General features: G+C 39.4%; 1 protein-coding gene and 1 pseudogene across 1 annotated transcript; one reads left to right on the forward strand and one right to left on the reverse strand.

Annotated features, from left to right (window-relative positions):
- Positions 1-1,806: 1,806 nt before the first annotated feature.
- LOC149995320 (small nuclear ribonucleoprotein E pseudogene) lies at positions 1,807-2,083 on the reverse strand (annotated as a pseudogene).
- Positions 2,084-7,778: 5,695 nt separating this feature from the next.
- LOC149995321 (uncharacterized) lies at positions 7,779-22,277 on the forward strand. The gene is made up of 6 exons (XM_090261365.1): positions 7,779-7,929; positions 11,027-11,565; positions 13,605-13,731; positions 14,093-14,188; positions 19,494-19,564; positions 20,380-22,277. The coding sequence occupies exons 2-6, from the start codon at positions 11,551-11,553 to the stop codon at positions 21,781-21,783; spliced, it is 1,713 nt and encodes a 570-aa protein (XP_090117491.1). The 5' UTR covers positions 7,779-7,929; positions 11,027-11,550; the 3' UTR covers positions 21,784-22,277.
- The last annotated feature ends 1,343 nt before the right edge of the window (positions 22,278-23,620 follow it).

Below are 23,620 nucleotides of genomic sequence, written 5' to 3' on the forward strand. Positions count from 1 at the left end.
TGGAAATTTTTGGAAGAATTTTGGCAGGATCGTTAATTCCTTGTGAGTGCTTGGTAGGATTTTGCAATGAAGCCATCTGTTCTAGGTTTTTGTTGTGTGTTTTTAATTACTGCTTGAATCTGTCTAGTTATAATTTCCTTTACATTTTAAATTTTTTCATGAATGGTCCTTGTCTGGTTTTAGAAATTTACCCCATCTTCTAGATTATGTAGTTTGTGTATAACTGTTCATATGATTGTCTTAAAATTGTTTGAGATTTACATCAATTGAAATAGTCCCTCTTGCATTTCTGATTTATTGGAATCTTCTGTGTTTTTCTAGGTGTAGGAAAGGGTTTGTAAATTTGTTAATTAGGTCAAAAAACCAACTCTTGGTTTGTGGTTTCTATAATGGGTTTTTCTACTTTCTCTTTTAATGAGCTCTAATCTTTATTTACCTCTGTCCTACTAAAATTTAAGTTAGGTTTTTTTTTTTTAGGTGTAAAAGTAGATTTCCAGTTTGAGATCTTTATTTTAAAAGATTTTATTTATTTATTTTTAGAGAGAGGTGAAAGGAGGGAGAAAGAGGGAGAGTAACATTGATCTTGGTTGCATTTCACACACCCATAACCCAGGCATGTGCCCCGACCAGGGAATCTACCGGGTGACCTTCCAGTTAGCTGGACCACTCCCAACCCACTAAGCCACACCAGTCAGGGCTGAGATCTTTATTTTTTTCGTGTAAGTACTTACACTTATTACCTATTAATGCTGCTCTTGCTGCATTCTGTAAATTTTAGTATGTTGTACTTTTATTTTCATCTAGATTTTTTAAAATTCTGTTGTCATTTCTTTGAACCGTTGGTTATTTAAAAATGGTATTTTACTTTCCACATTTTGTAGGTTTTTCTGGATTAGTTTCTTGTTTTATTTCATTGCAGTTAAAGAAGATACCTTTTACGAATTCAATTTGTAAAGCATTTTTAATATTGGTCTTGTGGTTTTTCGTGGAGAATGTTTCATGTGTGCTTGAGAAGAATGTTTTCTGCTGGTGTTTGGTACAGTGTTCTGTATATTGTTGTAGATTCCATGCGTCTGTGGCGTAATTCAGATGTTCTGCTTCCTTATTAATCTCGTGTTTGCTTGTATTCATAACTAAAACCGAAGTAGTGAAGTCCTCTACGATTACTGTGCTGGCGCCTCTTCCCGTCTGCATTTCTGTCAGTACTTGGGCACTCTCATGTTATATGCATATAATTTCCTGGTGAATGGAGCTATTTATCATTGTACATAATGTTCTTTGTGTTTTGTGAGAGTTTTGGTCTTATAGTATGTGTCATCTTAGAATAAAGCCACCCCAGCTCTTTTTAGGATATGATTTCCTCATTTTATTATTATCCGATCTCTGTCCTTAGATTTGTGAATTTTTACAGTTTCAGCTCTTTGACTTTTTGTCTCAATCTATTTTTTCCTCCTTTTCCCTATTCTACTGGTTTCTGCTTAGTCAGGAGCTCTGGTCAGTCCCCTTTCCCCACTGCAATGTCAGGGGAAATGCACCCAGTCTTTTCTGCTAACTGAAGTGTTTGGTGAAATGTTCTTTCTTCATGACTGGTTTTTTACCCAAGTACATTGGTGTCCTTTTGTAAAAAAAAATTTTAATAAAAACAATCACATAGCATTTATTGTAATTTGATTACCCTCTTGGTAATAACAAGAGGGTAATCAAAGCAATACAAATAAATGTTTAAGAATTATACTCCCAACAGAGAACACCTAAAAAACACAAACTGTATTGCTTCTCAACAATTTCTCACTTCATTAGTTATTTCTAGTTGCAGACACTTGGGAGGAGAGTAATAATTACCTCCTTTTATCATGATCTGACCCAGTTGTTTTCTTGACCCTGTTTTAGAATGAATCCCTTCTGCATCATCTAATAAGAGGTTCATGTACTCACCAAAACCAGTGACACAGCCCTATGTCCACATACTCACTTGCTCATAAAGCCACACCTGAATCTGAGATCTATTTTGCAAGTATCTGAAGATGAGGTTTATGGGCTGCACTGTCACCTGCAATTTTTGGCCCTGGCTACAGTATGCCATGGTGCAAGCTGACAGACAGCACTAAGCCGCGTGCTACCTCAAAAAGCTACTTCTCAGTGTCATGTTTTAATTATCCAAGATTTTTTTCATGTACCACTAATGTGATAATTTAGGCGTAGCATAAAGAAACTTGGATTTTGTTAATTCTTACATATCTAAATGTAAAAGGATAAAACTGTGTACTTTATATTTTTTAATTTATTTATTTTTAGAGAGAGGAGAAGGGAGGGAGAAAGAGAGGGAGAGAATTACTGATGTGCGAGAGAAACATCAATTGGCTGCCTTTTGCATTCCCCTACTGGGACCTGACCCACAACCCAGACATGCGCCCTGACTGGGAATCAAACAGGCAACCTTTTGGTCTGCAAACTGATGATGCTCAGTCCACTGAACCACACTAGCAAATGCTGTTCTCTGAATTCTTTTTTTTTTTTTTAAGATTTTATTTGTTTGTTTTTAGAGAGAGGGTAAGGCAGAAAGAGAGGGAGAGAAACATCAATATGTGGTTGCCTCTTGCACACCCCCAACCGGGGACCTAGCCCGCAACCCAGCTGGGAATTGAACCAGTGGCCCTTTGGTTTGCAGGCAGGCACTCAATCCACTGAGCAACACCAGCCAGGGCTAGAACTTTTAATTCAATGTCAATTAGCAGTGGAAGGAGTGGACATTCTTGCCTGGTGCTCTCTCTTTGGAAAAAATTCAACCATCAAGTGTGATGTTTGCTCTGAGATTTTGGTACTTGCTTATTATCAAGGTAAGAAATATCCTCCAATACCTAGTGTTCTGAAAGCTTATTAAATAAATGGGGTTGAATTTTCTTAATGGTTTTACTGCATCAGTTCATAGAATCTTGTGATTTCTTTAGCCTTTAACTTTGTGGATTACATTGATTGGAATTGGTAATAGTCTCTATGTTTAAAATAAACCCAATGTATTTACGGTGTATTATTCTTTCTGTCTTTTGATGATTCTATTGCTAATATATTAGGAAGTTTTGCATCTTCATGTGGTATTCAGTTGATAATTTTCTTTTTCTTAATGCTGTTGTCTTATTTTGGTATTATGTTGATACTAGCTTCATAAATTGAGTTGGGAAGTGTTTTGTGCTCTCCTGTTTTTGGAAAGAAATGATGCAGAATTGCTTTTAATTCTTTGTTACATATAATTGTTTAGTGTTATTGTTGTAACTTTATTAAAATAACATTTACAAACTAGAGCGATGCGTATTTGATAGTGGTCCAAGGTCCAACAGGAGTGTAAAGAAATGGGAAATCAATGAGTTTGTTCCTCACAGGTTTTGGAAAAGCTACATGACACCTCTTGAAGTTCCATTTTCAGGTGTCATAGCAGGGTGCAGACAGAGAGCTTTGTACAGGACCTGAAACACGTGTTTTTCTTAGGGTTTGTGGATGGAGTACTCTGGGGTTCTGAAACTAAGATCAGATTGGTCTATTAAAACCAAAAATAGACGTATTTAGGTGGGGGGGGCGGGTCTCATCTAAAAAGAAAAGTTGTGTTCTATTGATGTTGGAGGTCAGATCATTCTGTGTTGTATGGAGCTGTCCTATGCAGCGTTGGATGTGCACGTTATCACTGGACTGTACTCTGTAGACACCACTAGCACCACCCCAGTTGTGACAATGTAAAAAATCTTCTGATATTTGCAAATGTTTCCTTGGAAGTGGGTGATCACTGCTGCATATCACCTTCATCGATGTAGCGATCAGGATAGCAAAAAAAAAAATACTACTTTTACGCCATATGACGCTATATTACAATAAAGTCCTGGCTGGGTAGGTCAGTTAGTGTCATCCTGGTAAGCCAAGGTTGCAAGTTTCATACCATGTCAGGGCACATATAAGAATCACATAGATGAGTAGAACAACAAATCAATCTCTCTCTCTCTCTCTCTCTCTCTCTCTCCCCCATCCTCTTTCTCTTCCCTTCTTTTTTTTTTAAGATTTTACTTATTTATTTTTAGAGAAGGGGGAAGGAAAGGAGAAAGAGAGGGAGTGAAACACCAATGTGTGGTTGCCTTTCACACGCCCCCAACTGGGGACCCTACCCGCAACCCAGGCATGTGCCCTAAGTGGGAATTGGACTGGTGACCTTTTGTTTCACAGGCTGACACTCAATCCACGGAGCCACACCAACCAGGGCCCTCTCTCCTTCTAAAATCAATAATCATCTGTGATTGAAGTCATGTGTACATAGAAATTTTTAAAATTTCTTTTGGGACAGAAGTAATTGTCTTGTGTGAACAAGAGGGACAGATAAATTTGATGGAAGCAGATTGTGATATTATTTCTGATTATAACTGTCCTGTAAAATTGCACATCTCTTCCCATTGATATTAAGCTTGCACTGTTTAAAGGCAGTTTTGTTGCTTGTAAATTTTACAAGGGAGTGAAATGAAAATATTCATAAGAATAAAGACCATCTTCTCAATCAATGGGAAGTTCTGACATGTCTCCCTGCAGCATCACTATAAAACAGATACAAATTATTAGATTATTAAACACATCAAAATTATAATAGACTTCAAAAATCTGAAAAACGCAGGCATTAAGTATGTTATTAAATAATAGACGTAAGATGAGGAGGAAATAAAGGTTTGTTGTGGTAAGCCAAAGAGAATTTAGGAATTTGTGATACTCTAGCAAAGCTTTCAGAAAGCTGACGGGGGCGGCCCTGGCGGCGGCGGACACGTAAAAAAAAAAAAAAAAAAAAAAAGAAAGCTGACGGGTTTTCTTTTAGTGACTTTAATTTCGTATGTTATTTTTCATGTTTTTTTTTTTTTAATGTCCCTCTTTTTTTTCTTTACTACCTAAACCTCTGAAAATAAAGATTACAGATGGGACCACTTTATCTCCAATTATTGTACCACATTTGAAATCTTGAATTCAGGGATTCCCTTTCTACATTATTATCCTCATTTCTTCCATTTTACATTCTCTCTTTCCATTAAAAGAGCCCTTTATAAATTCATCCAGAAATACATTGCCTTTCATTGTCTGCCTGCCCACCATGGACTATGTGTTTTCATTTACAACATTTTCAACTGCTTTATTGTGATTAAGTATTTGTAAATAATCTCAAGTACCCAGGTCTCTTTCTCCATGCTGTCCACACCTCAGGAAGCCTTCCACCAGGATGAGCTGTTTCCAACTTAGTCCATTTACAGGCAGGACATTCACTGCGACGTACAGAAAACCAAAGCACACAAAATGAAAATAAGAGAAGCTTTAGTCCCTGGTTGGTGTGGATCACTGGACTGAGTGCTGGCCTGTGAGCCCAAGGGTCGCTGGATCTATTCCCAGTCAGGGCCCATGCCTGGGTAGCAGGCCGGGTGCTCAGTAGGTGACGTGCAAGAGGCATCCCTTCCTTTCCCTCACTCTAAAAGAGAATAAATAGAATCTTTAAAAAGAAAAAAGAAAGAAACTTTAGGCTTATAGGTGTTTTGTTCAAATGCTGTCTTTTTTTGATGGATGGTTTCTTTTTTAAAGATTTTATTTATTTATTTATTTATAGAGAGGGGGAGGGAGGGAGACAGAGTGAGAGAAACATCAATGTGCAGTTTGGTTGCTTCTTGCACATGCCTAATTGGGACTTGGCCTGCAACCCAGACATGTGCCTTGACAGGGAATCGAATAGGAACCGGTGATCTTTTGGTTCACAGGCCACCACTCAATCCACTGAACCACACAAACCAGGGCTGTTGGCTGGTATTTAAAATCTTTTCTGCTGCAGGGGCAAATTATAAATGTGGTATGTTCTCTTTTTATTTTCATTGGGCTCAGAATCCATTCTAACTCCCACTTTAATTTATTCTTTGTCCCAGGGTTAGTGCAAGGCCCATTATTATTTTCCAAATATTTCAAGATTTCCCAAAGATTTTTCAGTTATTGAGTTGTATTTTAAATTCACTGTGGTTGTAAATAATTTTTATGACTTGAAGTCTTTTAAAACTTATCAAGACTTGTTTCATGGCACATATGCATAGTCTTGGTGTATAGTATTATAAGCATTTTTAAAGAATGGGTATAATTCTCGTGGCTGGTAGAGTGTTCTTATAAAGAAAAATCTGTTTCCCTCTTTTTGTATAGAAAAAATACCTACTGTGGTTTCTTTCTTCTGTGCCCTCTTTACTCTCACTCAACTACCACACTCACACTGGACACTACACTTCTGACACTTCTGGTCACTGAATGTGCGGGGTTTTCCCCCTTCCAATTTTCTGGGATGACAACTGGGTTTCGTATAATTTAAAGCAATTCTGACACTATGGCCCAGGAGATAGCATCAGATCCCACAGGTGAAGGGCTCAATCCCAGAGGCAGCCCCTTCCATCTGTAACACAGATGCTAGTGGAATCTGGTTGATAGTATTGTTCCATTATGTGTTTAAAAATGAATAGTCTGTCTTTTTGTGATGCAGAGATTAATTCACCAGGTTACACAAGTGCTTGCGTTTTTCAGATTTTTGAAGTCTATTATAATTTTGATGTGTTTAATAATCTAATAATTTGTATCTGTTTTATAGTAATGCTGCAAGGAGACATGTCAGAACTTTCCATTGATTGAGGAGATGGTCTTTATTCTTATGAATATTTTCATTTCACTCCCTTGTAAAATTTACAAGCAACAAAACTTCCTTTAAAGAAAATAAATTCCGCACTTTCAATGATAATTGTCCATTTCCCAATGGTTTTGAGTTTGATGAAAAGTTCCTCCAACCATGTATTTAATTTGTTTATGAACATGGGTGTGCACGTTGAGATCTTTCATCCCAACATGACTATTTGCAGTATTACATATCAATGTATAATCTCCACAATCTATCCTCCAAATATCACCAAAATCATTCCCAACATTGTATTTTTTTTTTTTTTTTTTTTGTAAAAACATATTCAGGCCCTGGCCAGTATGGTTCACATGGCTGGAGCTCGTCCTGTAAACCTGTAAACCTGTAAACCGAAAGGTGGCGGTTGTGGTTCTTGTCACTCACGTGCCTGGGCTGCGGATTAGGTCCCCAGCGAGTAGAAGACAGCAATAGATCCATGTTTCTCTTTCATATCGTTATTTCTCTTTACAATTGGAAAGAATTCTTATTATGAAAAGTGGCCTTTGCAATAAAATTGGGAAAGTTTTGATTTATTCTCTGATAAACAGATACCACAGTTAATACTCATTAGAGGGGAACTACAAATATAATGACTTTGGAAGGACTTTAGGTAGGAAGAACTTTCACTGAGCATCAGAAATTCATTCTGGCGGAGAAGTTAAAATATGATGAGCTTTACAATGTATTTAACTGATGGTCAAACATTACTAAACATCAGTCAATATACGTCTAAGAAATGTTAAAAATAGAATATGTGGCAAAGATATTATCCAAAATTGGATACTTGGAGGGTCATCGTAATATTAATTTTGGAGCGCAACCTTACAAATTTTAGGAATAATGAAGGCGGTAAGTCAAACACAATGAACAAGGACAGGCTATACCCAAGGAGAGCGAGGGGGAGCCCTTGTTGTGCCCCTGTATCCCCCCCTCCCCTTCAGGCCGCTGTCTCATCACTGGTGTGGCCACTTTTCACGCTCAGCCACTTGCCAGAACCACTCCGCAACAATTCCGATCCCGCAGGACTGGACTTCCGAGGCAAAGCGCATGCTCAGTGTCTTGCAGCCCGAGGAGCGGCTCTGGAGTAGCAGGGTGTTCCGCGTCTCCCTGACGGCGGCCTTCCTGGTGCTGACCTGGTCGGCTCGGTGCATAGTCGTGCGCAAGTGCGAGTGCCGAGGGGCGCTGCGGGCGTGGAAATGCCCGCTCCCGAGCCTCCCAGAGCGGTGAGTCCGGCGTCGCTGTGAGAGGCCTTGAACCCTGACCGCTTAGCTCGCGGGGGCGGGGGCTCCGTGTTCTTTTCGGGGAAACTCTGAGGCCGTCCTGCTTGTACTCCCTCCGACTTCGGGCCGTGGGGCACCGCCTGCCGCGTGGCTTAGCTGCTTAAAGCCCTTACCTAGGCAGCCGTTCCAGCCGCTTTGTTTAAAGCCCCGGGAGATGCGGTCAAACACTGTGCGCCTCCCCCTTCTCGCCGCTCTCGGCCCCCGGAGCCCCATTGCACCGCGGCCGGGGATCTGCAGCCCCCGCCCCCCAACCCCCATTTAATACGAGACCCGAACGCAGGACGAGCGCACTCTCCGTGGGGTGGGACTTAGGGAAGTCCGCGGTGTCCCCAGAAGAGGTGACCTGCCCCCGCGGGAGGGCCTTTGTGGAGGCGGTGAGGGCGAGGAGCCCGCGGGACGGCGGCGGGACGAGGCTGTGAGGGGATCCGGACACGGGGTGAGGGAGACGGGCCGTGAGAGGGAGGAGAGGCCGGTGAGGGGCCGTGGGAGACGGCGACGCCGGGGGTGGGGGAGGGACGGGGCAGCGCCGTGGGAGTGAGGGGTCACTGGGGGGGGCAGCCGGGGAGGAGGGCGGGAGAGATGCCGGGGAGACGGAGGGGCCCCGGGGAGACGCGGGGAGCTGACGGGGCGGGGGCCTGTGCGCAGGCGTGGGGGCGGCACAGGGCGAGGCGCTCGGACGGAGGGAGGGGTTCTGAGGGGATTAGGGGCGCGACAGCGGGGACGGCAACGAGGTTTGGGGTCACGGGTCATAGGGAGAAACAGCGCTGAAGTCACCGAGCTGGAGTGGGTGGGTGGTGGTGACGGGAAGACTCACAGCGGCCCCAGAGAGGACACAGGCGCGGGGTGGGGAGGGACGCAGGTTGCATGGAGATGGGAGCGGAGCCATCAGATGAGGGAGTAGAGTAAGTGAAGGTGAAATAGGTTTCCGTCCTTTCACGAAACAGGTGTAGGGACGGGAACAGAGAAGAGGGGAGAACGAGCAGGGGAGGGGGGAGGGGACACACAGGAAAGCACAAAAGTGCAGAGAAACGGGGAAGAGACAGAAACGCATCCATACACAGAAATTACAGAGCAGCGGGAAGAAGGGGAACTCGATGTGGATGAGTGGTGAGCTGATGGGATGTGGATGATTAAGTTGTGAGATACCTCTTGTGACTTTATAATCTATTTACTTTAACATTTGGTGAATTGTTTCCCTTAAATAGATTTGAATGATAATTACACATCTCCAGTTTATAGGGCTTGTGAATTATATAATCACTTGCCTCCAACTGCAACCCTCATTCACTCAGAGGGCAAGACTTGTCTGTCAGTCATGGCTCCCTTCTCGTTTCCTGGGATGGCCAGAGGGAGGTGACCTGGGACATGAAGTAACTGAGTCTGTTACCACATGATGCATTTTCAAAGAATATTTAAAATATTGGGTCTTCTTTTTTCCCTGCCCTATGGATTTACTTTTCCTTCTACATCTCACATTGAATTTATGTTTTTTAAAAACATTGACATAAATCTTACTCTGTTGAATATCTGCTTTTCTGTATGTAGTCATAAACTTTTGAAATAAGCATTGGTGATATTTCTTAACCAGCACTTAACGTTCTTTTCTAAATATGAGGTAGTCTTTTAACTTTTTAAAACTTTGACCATAGACATCATTACATAAAAAAAAAAATAAAAAAAAAATCCCAGTCCCTTGCTGGTGTGGCTCAGTGCATTGAGCGCTGGCCTGCGAACCAAAGTGTTACTGGTTCCATTCCCAGTCAGGGCACATGCCTGGGTTGAAGCCAGGTCCCTAGCTGGGGGCATGCTAGAGGCAACCACGCATTGATGTGACCTCCCCTCTCTTTCTCCCTTCTTTCCCCTCTCTCTAAAACTAATAAACAAAATCTCAAACAAACAAAAATCACAAATTGTTTTTCTTTTACCTATATTGTGTCTAGTTTATATTCTGAGCTTGCATCCTTTCTACTCTTTAGTATATGTTGAAACATCCATTGGTATTTAGTCTGTAATATGAGGCTATATCACTACACTTGGTAAGGATGCCAGTGATCTTAACAGTCAGAACGTAGTTTCATGAGTTCATCTAATATTCAGCAGCTTTTTCTTTCCCTTTATGTGATTTGTTGAATCAGTGTCTGTGAGCCACAGAGCAGTGGTTCCTCTCAAGTCTCTCTTGTCCATTCTCTGAAAATATTGAAGGATGGACTGGATTGACCTGAAATGTGGTTCCCACAGAGCCCACCTATTCACTTGGTAATTTGATGAGCATGTTTTTATAGCTAACTTTTTTGTTAAGTTTTCATCTTTACAACCTATGTTATCATTTTTTTAAAAAAATAATTCACTGTAATTTCCTGGAAAAGAAAAAGGAATTCTTCCATGGCAGCCTGTCCTGGAAGCTCCTGCCCAAGCCTTTACAGTACCTAGAGGTCTGAGGTGTGCTGGGTCTGATATATCTGTCGTCCAGTGCTATGGAAAACAGCTGTGGGGGAGCCATGCAGGTACCAGGAGGGAACTAGTTATAGATGCCATTTCATGGGCCCTACTGCACACCTATAGAATTATAACTTAGAGTGGGATCTATATCTCCAAGGGGTCTGCATGCTTATTAAAGCTAAACTGTTCCATTCTGACCAGTGTGGCTCAGTGGGTTGGGCGTTGTCCCCCAAAGCAAAAGGTGATTCCTGGTCAGGGCACATGCCTGGGTTGTGTGTGAGAGTCAGCCTATCCATGTTTCTCTCCTTCTCCCTCCCTTCTCCTCTCTAAAAAAAAAGGCAACACCACCACCAACAACAAAAAAACAACAACTAATTTTAAAGCTATACTGTTCCCTCAGAGGTTCCTGTTAGGTCACATGAGGAGTTTTAAGAAATGAGTTCAGCAGTGCCATCCTCCACAAAGTGACAAGTGCTCTGTGTGGAGCATCCTTGTTTTATGAGGTGCTCCACGTGATGCTAAGGTGGGCCCAGGGATTAGCAGGAGGGCTCTGAGATGCATTCTTTTTTGTTGTTTTGTTTACATAAGAAATTTTATTTAGGAATCCAGAGGTAGAAGAAGTGGGCTCCGGGAACAGAAGACAGAGGCAAAAGAAGAGCCCTTCGAGTTTAGAAGAAAGAAAGGGCAAAGGTTATCTGCAGGAGACCCAGAGGGTGAAGAAGAAGGGAAACGCACTCTGGGATGCATTTTTGAGAGTGAGGATCCGGCTCTGGTCAGGGCAAGTAATGGGTGCTCTGTTGGGTTTAGGAGTCCAGGAGAGAAGCGCACGTTCTCATTGCTGTAGGAGTTTGTGCACTTCTGTGGGAGGAGAGAGCACATGAAAGCAGAAAGAAAAAGCTCACAGTGTGGTCTCCGTGCAGGAGCTCACTGTTCCTGAGTCTCCTGTGAAAAAAGAACACCAGAGGGTGGCCTTTTTAACATTTCCAGATCCTTCTGCCAGTGAGTATGGTGGAAGTGGAAGAAGGGGCTGTGTGGACGCCTTTGAAGGCACATTCTCAACATGCAGACAGGCCTCCTCAGCATATCGTCGCCTGAAGAAACAACCCACAGCAGGACCAGGACGCCATGGCTACTTCTCAGGTAAACTATGTGGCCTGGGTCAGAGGCTGTGTCAGCTTTTCTTTCTAACATCTCTGGATTTCGAACCTGCAACCTTTTTAAATTCCCTACTTTTGATGTTCTTGCCTAGTGAGGTTTTTATCTGCTCTTTTTTTTCTTTTCATTTTATGGTCAAGGTCAGCAGCTTGTATAATTCTCTCCTTTGTCCCAGAGCCTTCTCTGCATTATCTTTCTCCAGGCTCCCCAAGGACGTGAAGAATTAATTCCCTACTTGAATTAACAACCAACTACTGAAAGCATCCTTTTTGTGTTAGATCAACCAGGGAAAGGACCCATGTCTATCATCCCTGTTGGGATGGGCTCAGAGGCTTAGGCATCGGTGAAGAAGGGACATGCAGGGTTAGGTTCATGTGACCGCAGCATGAGGTCTGTAGACCAGCGGTAAGAAAATGCACATTTACCGTCAGGAGAGCTCAGAATGTACTGACAAAAAAGAGTAGATAGAAGAGACGTGCTCACTAGATTGCTATTTAAATACACTATTAGAGTACAGATGTGGGAGGTACATGTGCATTGGCATTTGCATAAATTAATGTTGGGTTTTTTTTTTTACCATTTTCACATAATGATTTCTTTCTTTATTTTTCCTGTGTAATGTCACAGCAGACAGCTCTCCACTAATGATACACAAAAATGTTCAAAGAAATTGAAGACTGAGTAACAAAAGCTTTTAACTTCTTTTTCATCAGTTGTTTTTCCTCTTGTGTTTGTAAAACGCCAAAGATATCATCCACAGAATGATTTATGATATTTACAGAATTGCTAAATAATCTTGAATTCATGGATTTGAAAGTCCTATTTTCTATCACTTTTTTAAATAAGGATTTTACTTATTTGTTTTTAGAGAGAGGGGAAGGGAGAAAGAGGGGAAAAAAACATCAATGTGTGGTTGCCTGTCATGTGCCCCCATCTGGGAACCTGGCCCTCTACTCAGGCATGTGCCCTGCCTGGGACTCAATCTAGCAACCCTTTGGTTCATAGGCCAGCACTCAATCCCCTGAGCCATACCAGCCAGGGCTTCTATCACTTTTAAAGTGATATAATTTCTAATTCTATGGAGGCTTCAAATAAGATCCTACAAAGTCTAATCTCAGTGATTTCATCACATACATAGTTCCCATGTGTATATCTGTGTGTGCATAAAATGTTAATGTTAGGTGAGCTATGTTTTCTTCTTGATTTTTGTTATTCTCAGTTATAGAAACTGCTATGAATGTTCATTAGGTTTCTTTATATGTATTTGCCTGTATTTTAATTTTTTTTTTTTGAAAATTTTATTTCACTTTGTAGTAAAACCTATGGTGTACTCTTTACGTTTCACAAAATACTTTGATAACATAGGGAGAATAATTCTGTTCTAAGATTACGTACAGTAAATTTTAAAATATGATTGTGGTTGCTATACTTCCTGTGGTATGAGAACTGTAAATTCCATGAAACTTTCAGTTCCAATCATGTATGAATTTAATCCTATGTTTTCTTTTTCTATGCTATTCAGATGTATGGCATATAGCCCAGAGACATTGGTGTCACAAGTAAAAAGTGAGCTTGTTAAAGATGTGGAAACACAGGCCCCATCTCAGAACTCCTGAAACAGAATCTGCATTTTTACAAATCTGCAGTTCTTTGTTATCCACATAAAACTTGAAGAAATACTTAAACTTCAAACTCACCATGCCTTTTCCTGCTGAGAAATACACACAGCTGATTCTGAGTGATACAAATACAACACTCACAAATACATATGTCTGTGTTGAGGCCTTCATTTTAAAGATTATTTTCCTGAAAAGTAAAATCACTCAGTTGACTTGTGGACATGTGCCATCCTCATTTCTCAATATTAGAAAATACTTCAGAGAGTGTTACGGCGTCAAAATGACTTTATTGAATGATGCAGGGTACTTTCCTAGGTCAAAACCACTTCTAACACTGTTTTCAGATTGGATGGCAGTATGAACTTTCTGCTGGTGTCTCCTTGGTAAATGTGTCTCTTTTTTCAGGAATCTTTGACCTTCAAGGACGTGTCAGTAGATTTCTCTCAGGAGGAGTGGGAATGCCTGGACCCAGCTCAGCGGAAATTGTACGTGGATGTGATGTTGGAGAACTACGGGAACCTGGTCTCCCTGGGTGAGGTGACTTCCTTCCAGAGTTCCTACTGCACCTACAGGTTTTTTGTTTTCTTCATTAGTTTTACATCATTTGTGGACTTCCCTTTTGTATGATAGTCTTTCAGATTCTTGTTCTCATAGAATAAATTGGGGTTTTTCTGGTATAGAAAAAACTTTGTGATGTACTTGAAATAGGAACTCAGTGTCTGAAAACTTCACATAGTATCTAGAATAATTAAGGTGCTGACTGAAAACAACATTTTGGAAAATCATTTTGTAGAATATTGTAATATTCTACCATGTCTTTTCACCTGAGTACAAACTGGATTGGAAATGGGAGAATCTCTATCAAAACTCATGTTCTATTTTTTAATACACAGGTCTTGCTCTCTCTAAGCCAGACCTGGTCACCTTTTTGGAGCAAATGAAGGAGTGCTGGGATGTGAACAGAAAAGAGACATTATCCACCTACTCAGGTAGGTGGGAATGGGTCAGCTGATGACACTGTTGAGAGATGCAAAGGTCTTGGAGGAAGTCAGACCTTAAAGTGTGGTTTGGGAAGCTGTGCTTCAGTGGCAAGGATTTTGAGAAGCCCAGGTTGGTTTCTGTTGCTGTCTAGAGAACCAGCTCATCTCCATTAGGTCCCAAGCTCCTGCGTCCTTTCGGGATTCTCCTGCCTGACTGACCGTCCTCATCACAACAGCTGTGGGGGCTGCCATGGTCTGGGCGCTCTTCTATTGCTTTGAGAACCTGGGAAAATTAGTGTACATCCCTAAGGATATATGTTAAACCTTTTTATTTTTGGTTTTGTTTTTGTCTCATGTAAGGCGTTTATGAAGGAAGTTGTTGAGGTTCTGAAATTTGTTGCAGACTAAAAAACATTAAAAAATAAAAATTAAAATTAAAATTTAAAAAAAAAGAAATTTGTTGCAGAAATCACAGGGACCCTGGGGGCAGGTGTCATATTTTCTGGCAAATAATTTCCAATTCTATGGATGCTTCAAATGAGATCCTACAATGTTCAGTCTCAGTGATTTCATCAAACACAACAGACTTCCCCAAATAAGAAAATCTAATTTTGTTTCATTTCAAAATGTCATTTTCCTTTGCATGAACTAACATAAGAAGTTTCCAACCTGTATTTTGTAGTTTCTCCACTTTAGAATAGTTTCCTTCATCTATTACCTCATAGAATTCTTCAATAAGTTGCTGCCACAGACGACCTTAGAACATTGCCTACCACATAGGAAAGTCTCTGTTGTGATCTTGATTTCTTCATCACTATCAGTTTATTTTATTTTATTTTAAGATTTTTTAAATTTTATTTTTAGATGGAGGGGAAGAGAGGAAGAAAGAGAGGGATCGATGAGCGGGAGTTACATTAATCGATGCCTCTCATACACACCCAGCTGGGGACCTGGTCCACAACCCAGTCATGTGCACTGGCTGGCAATCAAACCTGTGACCTTTTGGTTCACAGGCTGGCACTCAGACCACTGAGCCACTCCAGCCAAGGCCATCACTATGATTTTATCATTCTCTCTTGTTCAGTCCAAAGCTGCCTGGGTTGTGTCATATATATATATATTTCTTTTTTTAATTGTTCTAATACAGTTGTCCCGTTTTTCCCCTGTTGCTCTCCCCTGCCCACCCCCCTCCCCTCCTCCCACAGTCAATCCCCACCCTGTTGTCCTTGTCCACAGGTCATTTGTACTAGTTCCTTGACTAGATCCTTCACCTTATTTCCTCCCTTCTCCCCTTTTCCCCTCCCATCTGGTCAATGTCAGTCTGTTCCTTGTTTCCATGCTTCTGGTTGTTTTGCTCATTTGTTTGTTTTGTTCATGAGGTTTCTGTATTAGGTGAGATCATATGGTCTTTGTCTTTCGCCTCCTGGCTTTTTTCACTCAGCATAATACGCTCCAGTTCCATTCATGTTGTTGCAAAAGATAAGAGTTCGTCCGTCCTTCCTTCCTTCCTTCCTTCCTTCCTTCCTTCCTTCCTTCCTTCCTTCCTTCCTTTCTCTCTCTCTCTCTCTCTCTCTTTCTTTCTCTCTCTCTCTCTCTCTCTCTTTCTTTCTTTCTTTCTTTTTCTTTCTTTCTTTCTTCTTTCTTTCTTTCTTTCTCCTTCCTTCCTTCCTTTCTTTTCTTTCTTTCCCTTCCTTCCTTTCTCTCTCTCTCTCTCTTTCTTTCTTTCTCTCTCTCTCTTTCTTTCTTTCTTTCTTTCCTTCCTTCCTTCTTTCCTTCCTTCCTTCCTTTTCTTTCTTTCTTTCCCTCCCTCCCTCCCTCCCTCCCTCCCTCCCTCCCTCCCTCCCTCTCTCTCTCTCTCTCTCTCTCTCTCTCTTTCTTTCTTTCTTTCTTTCTTTCTTTCTTTCTTTCTTTCTTTCTTTCCTTCTGCATAGTATTCCATCATGTAAATGTACCACAGTTTTTTGATCCACTCATCCACTGATGGACACTTAGGCTGGTTCCAGTGTTTGGCTATTGTGAATAGCACTGCTATGATTGTAGGGGTGCATAGGTTCTTCTGAACTGGTGTTTCAGGATTCCTTGGGTATAATCCCAGCAGTGGAATTGCTGGATCAAAAGGCAGTTCCACTTTTAGTTTTTTGAGGAAATTCCATACTGTTTTTCACAGTGGCTGCACCAGTCTGCATTCCCACCCACAGTGCACTAGGGTTCCCTTTTCTGCACATCCTTGCCAGCACTTGTTGTTTGTTGATTTGTTAATGATGGCCATTCTGACAGGTGTGAGGTGGTATCTCATTGTGCTTTGTATTTTCACTTTCTGATTAGATCTTTATTAAATTTGTGCTTTTAGATTGAGAAGTGCTGATACAATGTGTTCGAATGTACTCCTTTAGTAAGAAGTGAGTTATAGAATTCTTAGGCACTTCATATTTAGGAAAATTTTTTGTTCCTCAGTTTAAGTTTACTTCAGGCAAAAAAACAGTGATTAGGTTTTTCATTTGTTTTCCTCAGTATGTCTTTTAATCATGTTGTACTTAATCTGAAATTTTTAGTTTAGAGATCAGTCATTATGCTCATATTTTACAACTTTATTATGGTTTCTTTTGTGGGGTTCCTGGACCTGCAGGACCCACAATGTGGAAGAAATGACCCAGAGACCGTCTGCCTGGGGAGAGAAGGGGGAGCACCTGCTAGACGAGAATGCTCCTGACCCTTCCCTGGTGTGCATTTTTATTTAGCAGCGTGCATGCAAGGGATCTTGACAAGCAGGATGCAGCTGTTCTGCCAAGTAGGGTGCAAGTAAATTATCTACAAAGCTTTGAACACAATATGTGAAGGTCAGCCTGGCACCAGATGGTTGTTATCTTTTTTACTGCCTTGTTTTTGCTCAGTAGTCTGTGACTTCCTGAGGCTGTTTTCAGCCTGCATTCTTTGCATCTGTTTTTAGGGCAAAGAATGTTTGGGTGTCACAATCATCAGAACCAGTGCCACCAGTCTCCACATTCTTTATATAGAAGTTAACTTTTTATCTGTAGGAACAGTTACAGCTTACACATTTTGTGGAAGAATAGATGAGATTATTAATAACTGAAATATTTCTCATACCATTTAAATGCTTTGTTATTTTGCTCTTCCTCTCAGAAGCATGCTGATGCCTTTTTCTCCACCCTCTTCTTTCCCCTAGTTTAGTAACCCTTTGCCTTTTCCTCTTCTAAGCTCCAGGGGCCTTTCTTCTGTACCTTGTTTCCTGAGCCTACACAGCCAGGTTGATTCACTTCTACTACTCTTGTAACTTTCTTAATATATTCTGCTTGTCATTTGGAAAACAAATAAATGCTTCTTTATTAAAATTACACACTAGAACTATTTTTAAATGATTGGAATGCATTTCTTTGAAATTTTCCTATATACATAACATGCCGTGATACAAAATGTTTACCATTTCCTATACTATTCTTAATGTACCCCTGTTGATTTTGTACCTACTTGTTATGATTCTTGATCCCTGCACCTTTTCCTCCATTCTCCTCCTTCCCCCTCCCCACTGACAATCCTCCATATGATTTCCATATCTATGGTTCTGTTCCTGCTCTAATTGTTTGCTTAGTTTTTTGGGTTTTTTTTAGATTCATTTGTTGATAGTTATGAGTTTGTTGTCATTTTACTGTTCATAATTTTGATCTTTTTCTTAAATATGTCCCTTTAACATTTCATATAAGGGCTTGGTGATAATGAACTTCTTTAGTTTTACCTTGTCTTGGAAGCACTTTATCTGCCTTTCCATTCTAAATGATAGCTTTGCTAGATAGAGTAACCTTAGTTGTAGGTCCTTGCTTTTCATCACTTTGAATACTTCTTGCTAGTCTCTTCTTGCCTACAAAGTTTCTTTTGAGAAATCAAGATTCTCTCTTTACCTTTAACCTTTGGCATTTTAATTTTGATGTGTCTTGGTGTGATCCTCTTTGGATGTAGCTTGTTTGTGACTCTCTGTGCTCCCTGGACTTGTGTGTCTATTTCCTTTGCCAAATTAGGAAAGTTTTCCTTCATTATTTTTTCAAATAAGTTTTTAATTTCTTGCTCTTCTTCTCCTTCTGGCACCCCTATGATTCGGATGTTGGTACGTTTAAAGTTTCCTAGACATTCCTGAGTCTATCTTTGTTGTTTTTAAAAATAATTTTTAATTTCTGCTATACTGATTGAATGCTTTTTCATTCCTTTTGTTCCAAATCATTGATTTGTTTATCGCCTTCATTCTCTCCACTCTTTATTCCCTATAAATTTGTCTTGATTTCACTTAGTGTAACCTTCATTTCTTCCCATATGTTTTTGCTATACTCAGTGAGTTATTTGAGCATCCTGATCGCCAGTGTTTTGAACTCTGTGTCTGATAGGTTGGTTATCTCCATTTCATTTAGTTCTTTTTCTGGTGTTTTGTTTTGTTTTTCATTTGGGCTATGTTTCTTTGTCTACTTAATTTGGTAGCCTCCCTGTGTTTGTTTCTGTGTATTAGGTAGAGCTGCTTTGACTCCCTGTTTTAGAAAAAGTACCCATCTGGATGAATGTGTCGTCGTCGTCTTCTTCTTTTTTTTTTTTTTTTTTAAGATTTTATTTATTCTTAGCCCTGGCTGGTGTGACTCAGTGCATTGACCACTGGACTGTGAACCAAAAGGTCACTAGTTCAATTCCCAATCAGGGCACATGCCTGGGTTGTGGGCCAGGTCCCTGGTTGGGGGTGTACAAGAGGCAACTGATTGATGTATATCTCACACATTGCTGTTTCTCTCTCTCTAAAAAGTAGATAAATAAAATTTAAATATATATATTTTATTTATTTTTAGAGAGAGGGGAAAGGAGGGAGAAAGAGAGGGAGAGAAACATTGATGTGTGAGATAACATCAATCGGTTGGTTGCCTCTTGCATACCCTCAACTGGAGACCTGGCCTGCAACCCAGGCATGTGCCCTGACTGGGAATTGAACTGTGACTTTTAAGTTCATAGGCTGGCACTCAATCCACTGAGCCACACCAGCCAAGGCTGAATGTGTCTTCTTTAAATCCTTAGTTGTCAGACTTCCATACACATCAATTTTCTTACAGTTCTGGTTGTCGTTTATTTTGAGATATACTTGTAATATTCTCTGTGGTTGTATGAGAAGGCAACGCATGTCTATGTACACTTCCATCTCGGTATGCGGTGAACTCTTTAACTTCCTCTTGGAATACTCAAAAAGGTAATTAGGTCAATAATTGCTGGTAAATTCAAAGTATATTTACTTGAGTATTGTAACTATAGTAATATATTTTGTGTCTTTCAGCTATATCATCTGAAGACACCCAGGCCTTGCAAAATCCAGGAATAGAAGATTTATTCCCTAAAATAATAGTGGTAAGATATCAAAAGTGTGGCTTTCATAATGTACACATAATAAAAGCCTTGAAATTTGATAAAGAGTGACAAAAAGAAAGGATGTTAATAAGGACAGAACTAAACTGTGACAATTATTCATGATAAAATTTTTGTTATCAGAATAGGTCAAAGATATTACACATCTTGTGAAAACTCCCACTTGTTAGTTACATTTGCAGAACAATGTGTTTCTAAGTGTAAAGACTGAAAACAATTTTTAAATGTTATCCATTCTGGGGAAGGAAATGTGGAATATCTGGGAACTCACATAATCTGTGGTGTAGATAATCATTTGACTTCTTCTAAACATAAAGTGGGATTAAACTTTCAGTAAATTCTTTCTAAAATTAAGAGATTTATAATGCAGATATAAAATTTTAATGTGGTTAATTGGGTAATCACTTTAGCAGTTTATCATTCTAACAGAAATAATTTTTTTTAAATGTTTTCTTATTTATTGATTTTAGAGAGGGAGGGGAAGTGGGGGGAGAGACAAATATTGATTTGTTGTTCCACTTATTTGTGCATTCATTGGTTGATTCTTGTATGTGCCCTGACTGGGGATTAAACTGGCAACCTTGGCATATGGGGACAGTGCTCTAATCAACTGAGCTACTCCAACCAGGGCTAATTATTTTTCCTTAATGTATATAATTTCATAAACTTGGGAGCACTTTCTTTTATAACCATTTTGGTTTGATAGGTATTTTAGAATAGTTATTTGGGAATAAGTGTTCATGTATAATGAAATAATAGGTGTGACTAAAGGCCTTTCTATCTTCAATTATTACCAGAGTACATATAATGGAGATGGAAATGATCAATGCAATGATCATTGGAAAAACTTTAATGAGGAGTCAAATACTAATAAGAGAACTCAGTTTCCAGAAGACCATTATAAATGTGGGAAAGTTTTTGACCAAAGGTCAGATCACAGTATACATCAGGTAATCCATATCGTGGAAAAGACAAACAAACAAAGTAAATGGGACAAATCTTTTAAGCAATCTTCAGATTATACTGAGCAGGATAATACTTGTACCAAGGAAGAAGCTTACAAATGTAATCCTTGTGGGAGAGTCTGCAATCAAATATTCTATCTAAATAGATATAATGAAATTAATACTGGGAAAAAAACTTACAAAGAATGTGGTAAAACATTTAATTGGCCTTCAGGTCCCACTTTGCATCAGATAGTCGATACTGGAGCAAAGGCTTACAAATGTAAAGTATGTGGCAAAGCCTTTTACCAGCATTCAAAACTTACTCAACATCAGAAAATTCATACTATAGAAAAGTCTTATAAATGTGAAGAATGTGGCAAAGCCTTTAGCTACAGCTCAAAACTTACTCTACATCAGAGAATTCATACCGGGGAGAAGCCTTATAAATGTAGAGAATGTGGCAAAGCCTTCAGCCAGTCTTCAACTCTTACTGACCATGAGAGAATTCATACTGGAGAGAAGCCTTACAAATGTGGACAGTGTGGTAAGGCCTTTATTCGCTTCTCAAAACTGATTCGCCATCAGATCATTCATAGTGATGAGAAACCTTACAGATGTAAAGAATGTGGAAAAGCCTTTTCTTGGCATTCATACCTTACTAAACATCAAATAACTCATTCTCGAGAGAAGCCTTACAAATGTGAAGAATGTGGCAAAACCTTTTATTACCGTTGGTGTCTTATGAAACATGAAAGAAATCATAGTGGAGAGAAGCCTTATAAATGTAAGACATGTGGCCAAGCCTTTAAATGGCATTCATGTCTTACTGTACATGAGAGAAGATTTCATACTGGGGAGAAACCTTACAAATGCAGAGAATGTGGTAAAGCCTTTTATGAACAATCCAAACTTACTCAACATCACAGTATTCATACTGTAGAGAAGCCTTATGAATGTGGGAAATGTGACAGAGCCTTTAAACGCCATTCGTATCTTATTGTACATGAGAAAATTCATACTGGAGAGAGACCTTACAAGTGTAGAGAATGTGACAAAGCCTTTAGCCGGTCCTCACACCTTACTTACCACCAGAGAATTCATACTGGAGAGAAGCCTTATAAATGTAGAGAATGTGGCAAAGCCTTTAGGGAGTCCTCAAAACTTACTGACCATCAGAGAAATCATACTGGAGAAAAGCCTTATGAATGTGACCTATTTGGCAAAGCCTTTAATCACTCCTTAAAACTTTCTTGACATAGATCATACTAGAGAGAAACCTTACAGATGTAAAAAGTGTGGTAAAGCCTTTGCTTGGAGATCGTATCTTACTAAACATCAGATAATTCATTCTCACAAGAAGCATTGCAAATGTGGAAAATGTAGTAAAACCTTTAATTACCATTGGAGTCTTACCCAACATGAGAGAATTCATACTGGAGAAAAGCTTTATAAATGTAAACAACTTGGCAAAATTTTTAACCTGTGCTCAAAACTTATTCAACACATGAGAATTCATACTACAGAGAAACCTTAAATCTGAAGAATGTGGGAAATTGTATAGCTGGACCTACAACTGTATTCAGTATCAAGGATCACACAATGTGGAGGAATTTTACATTTGTAATAAAGGATGAAAGATTTTCCCCCTGAAATATATACATGCAAACAGACTAAAGAATTTATGCCTTAAAGTGACTTTAAATATGTAAAAAATTTACAAAAGTATGTAATTGAAAATGATTTTTAAAATAGCACAGAATTCACAGTAGAAAGTTAGTCAAAAATAGTTTTCATGTATTATTCCAAATCAGTTTTCTTATTATATAGAATAATCCAAAGTTTAAAAACTAAGTACTTTCTAATATGCTTCAAAATATGAAGGGGATGAATGTTCTTATATGTATAAAAAATTACAGTATATTCTATTTTATACTGATGGTATTTGAGATATTTTGAGTAGGAAATAATGTGATTCTACCCTAATATCAGTCGATTTTACTATGCTTTTATTCCTACTGTGTGTGTGAAATCATGAGTTTTAATGTTGTTGTCTTAAGTATCTGTGAACTTTTGTATATTAGGAGGGTTTCACTCATATCTACTTTTCAATGGAAGATTGAGGACATAGTAATGCACAGTGTATGAGGAACATCTAAATGGAGATGTTGTTTGTGGTTGACTTAGAATGTTGTTGTATGTCACCATTAAGGGCATCTTTTATTGCATTAATCTAAGATATAATAACATTATGAATTTTCACTACCTTTCCCAGTTACTCTTTAAGTAAAATATGGTGGCAGTTAACTAAAATCCTGATTTATTTTCATAGTATTCATAGATGTGATGAACATTAGTTTATATGGTTGAAAGTTTTTAAAAAGTGGCCTGGGATATCTGAGAAACTACAGACAACTCATCCCCAGGTACATAAAATTATTGTACATTTATGTTTAATAAATCATTAGCCTCTATTCTGAAAAACAAAGACTGCATAGCTATCACATTACTATATCAGAAGAACAGCAACAATTCTTAAATGTTTGTAATGTATGTATATATTCACAAATGGTTACACAGTGGGTTTGACACACTTCAGACTATGTGAACTTAATATTTTTATTAATAAAGCTGAATGAAGTTAGATGTGTTCACATATCCAGCCTTATTTCAGGTTGTATGTAATAATATTCTATTTAGTAATGCAGTGTAATTATGTCATCAGCAATCCCTTTCCTTAGTTGTCTTAAACATTAAATAATATGAAAAAATTTCTCCATTACTTACATTTTTCCTTTTTATTGTACCTTGGGGCATTATAAAAGTTATAATAAAGATGAGCTAAGGGTTTTTAGAGTTCAGCTAAACTACTTCAGGATATTGCTGCCGTGGCATTCATTTTCTGTAGCGAGGTGCCTTAAACTGACACTATCCTCTCCCAGAATTGCATGAGCTAAATGACAGGTCACAGAGTCACAAGTAAATTAAGATCCAAACGTGACTCTCTGGCAGCCCCTGTGAACAGCGGTCTTCCTTCCACCTCAGGACTTTCCCCATGCATGGTCTTTAGATAAGATCTCTACCTAGCTCACCA

The sequence above is a fragment of the Furipterus horrens genome, unplaced genomic scaffold, assembly GCF_987537825.1.
Source record: "Furipterus horrens unplaced genomic scaffold, mFurHor1.1.pri manual_scaffold_13, whole genome shotgun sequence".
Classification (NCBI taxonomy): domain Eukaryota; kingdom Metazoa; phylum Chordata; class Mammalia; order Chiroptera; family Furipteridae; genus Furipterus; species Furipterus horrens.

Coding starts and splice junctions, on each gene's coding strand:
- LOC149995321 (XM_090261365.1), top strand. Junction 13,732..14,092: donor CGGGAACCTGGTCTCCCTGG/GTGAGGTGACTT, acceptor TTTAATACACAG/GTCTTGCTCTCTCTAAGCCA. Junction 14,189..19,493: donor GACATTATCCACCTACTCAG/GTAGGTGGGAAT, acceptor TGTGTCTTTCAG/CTATATCATCTGAAGACACC.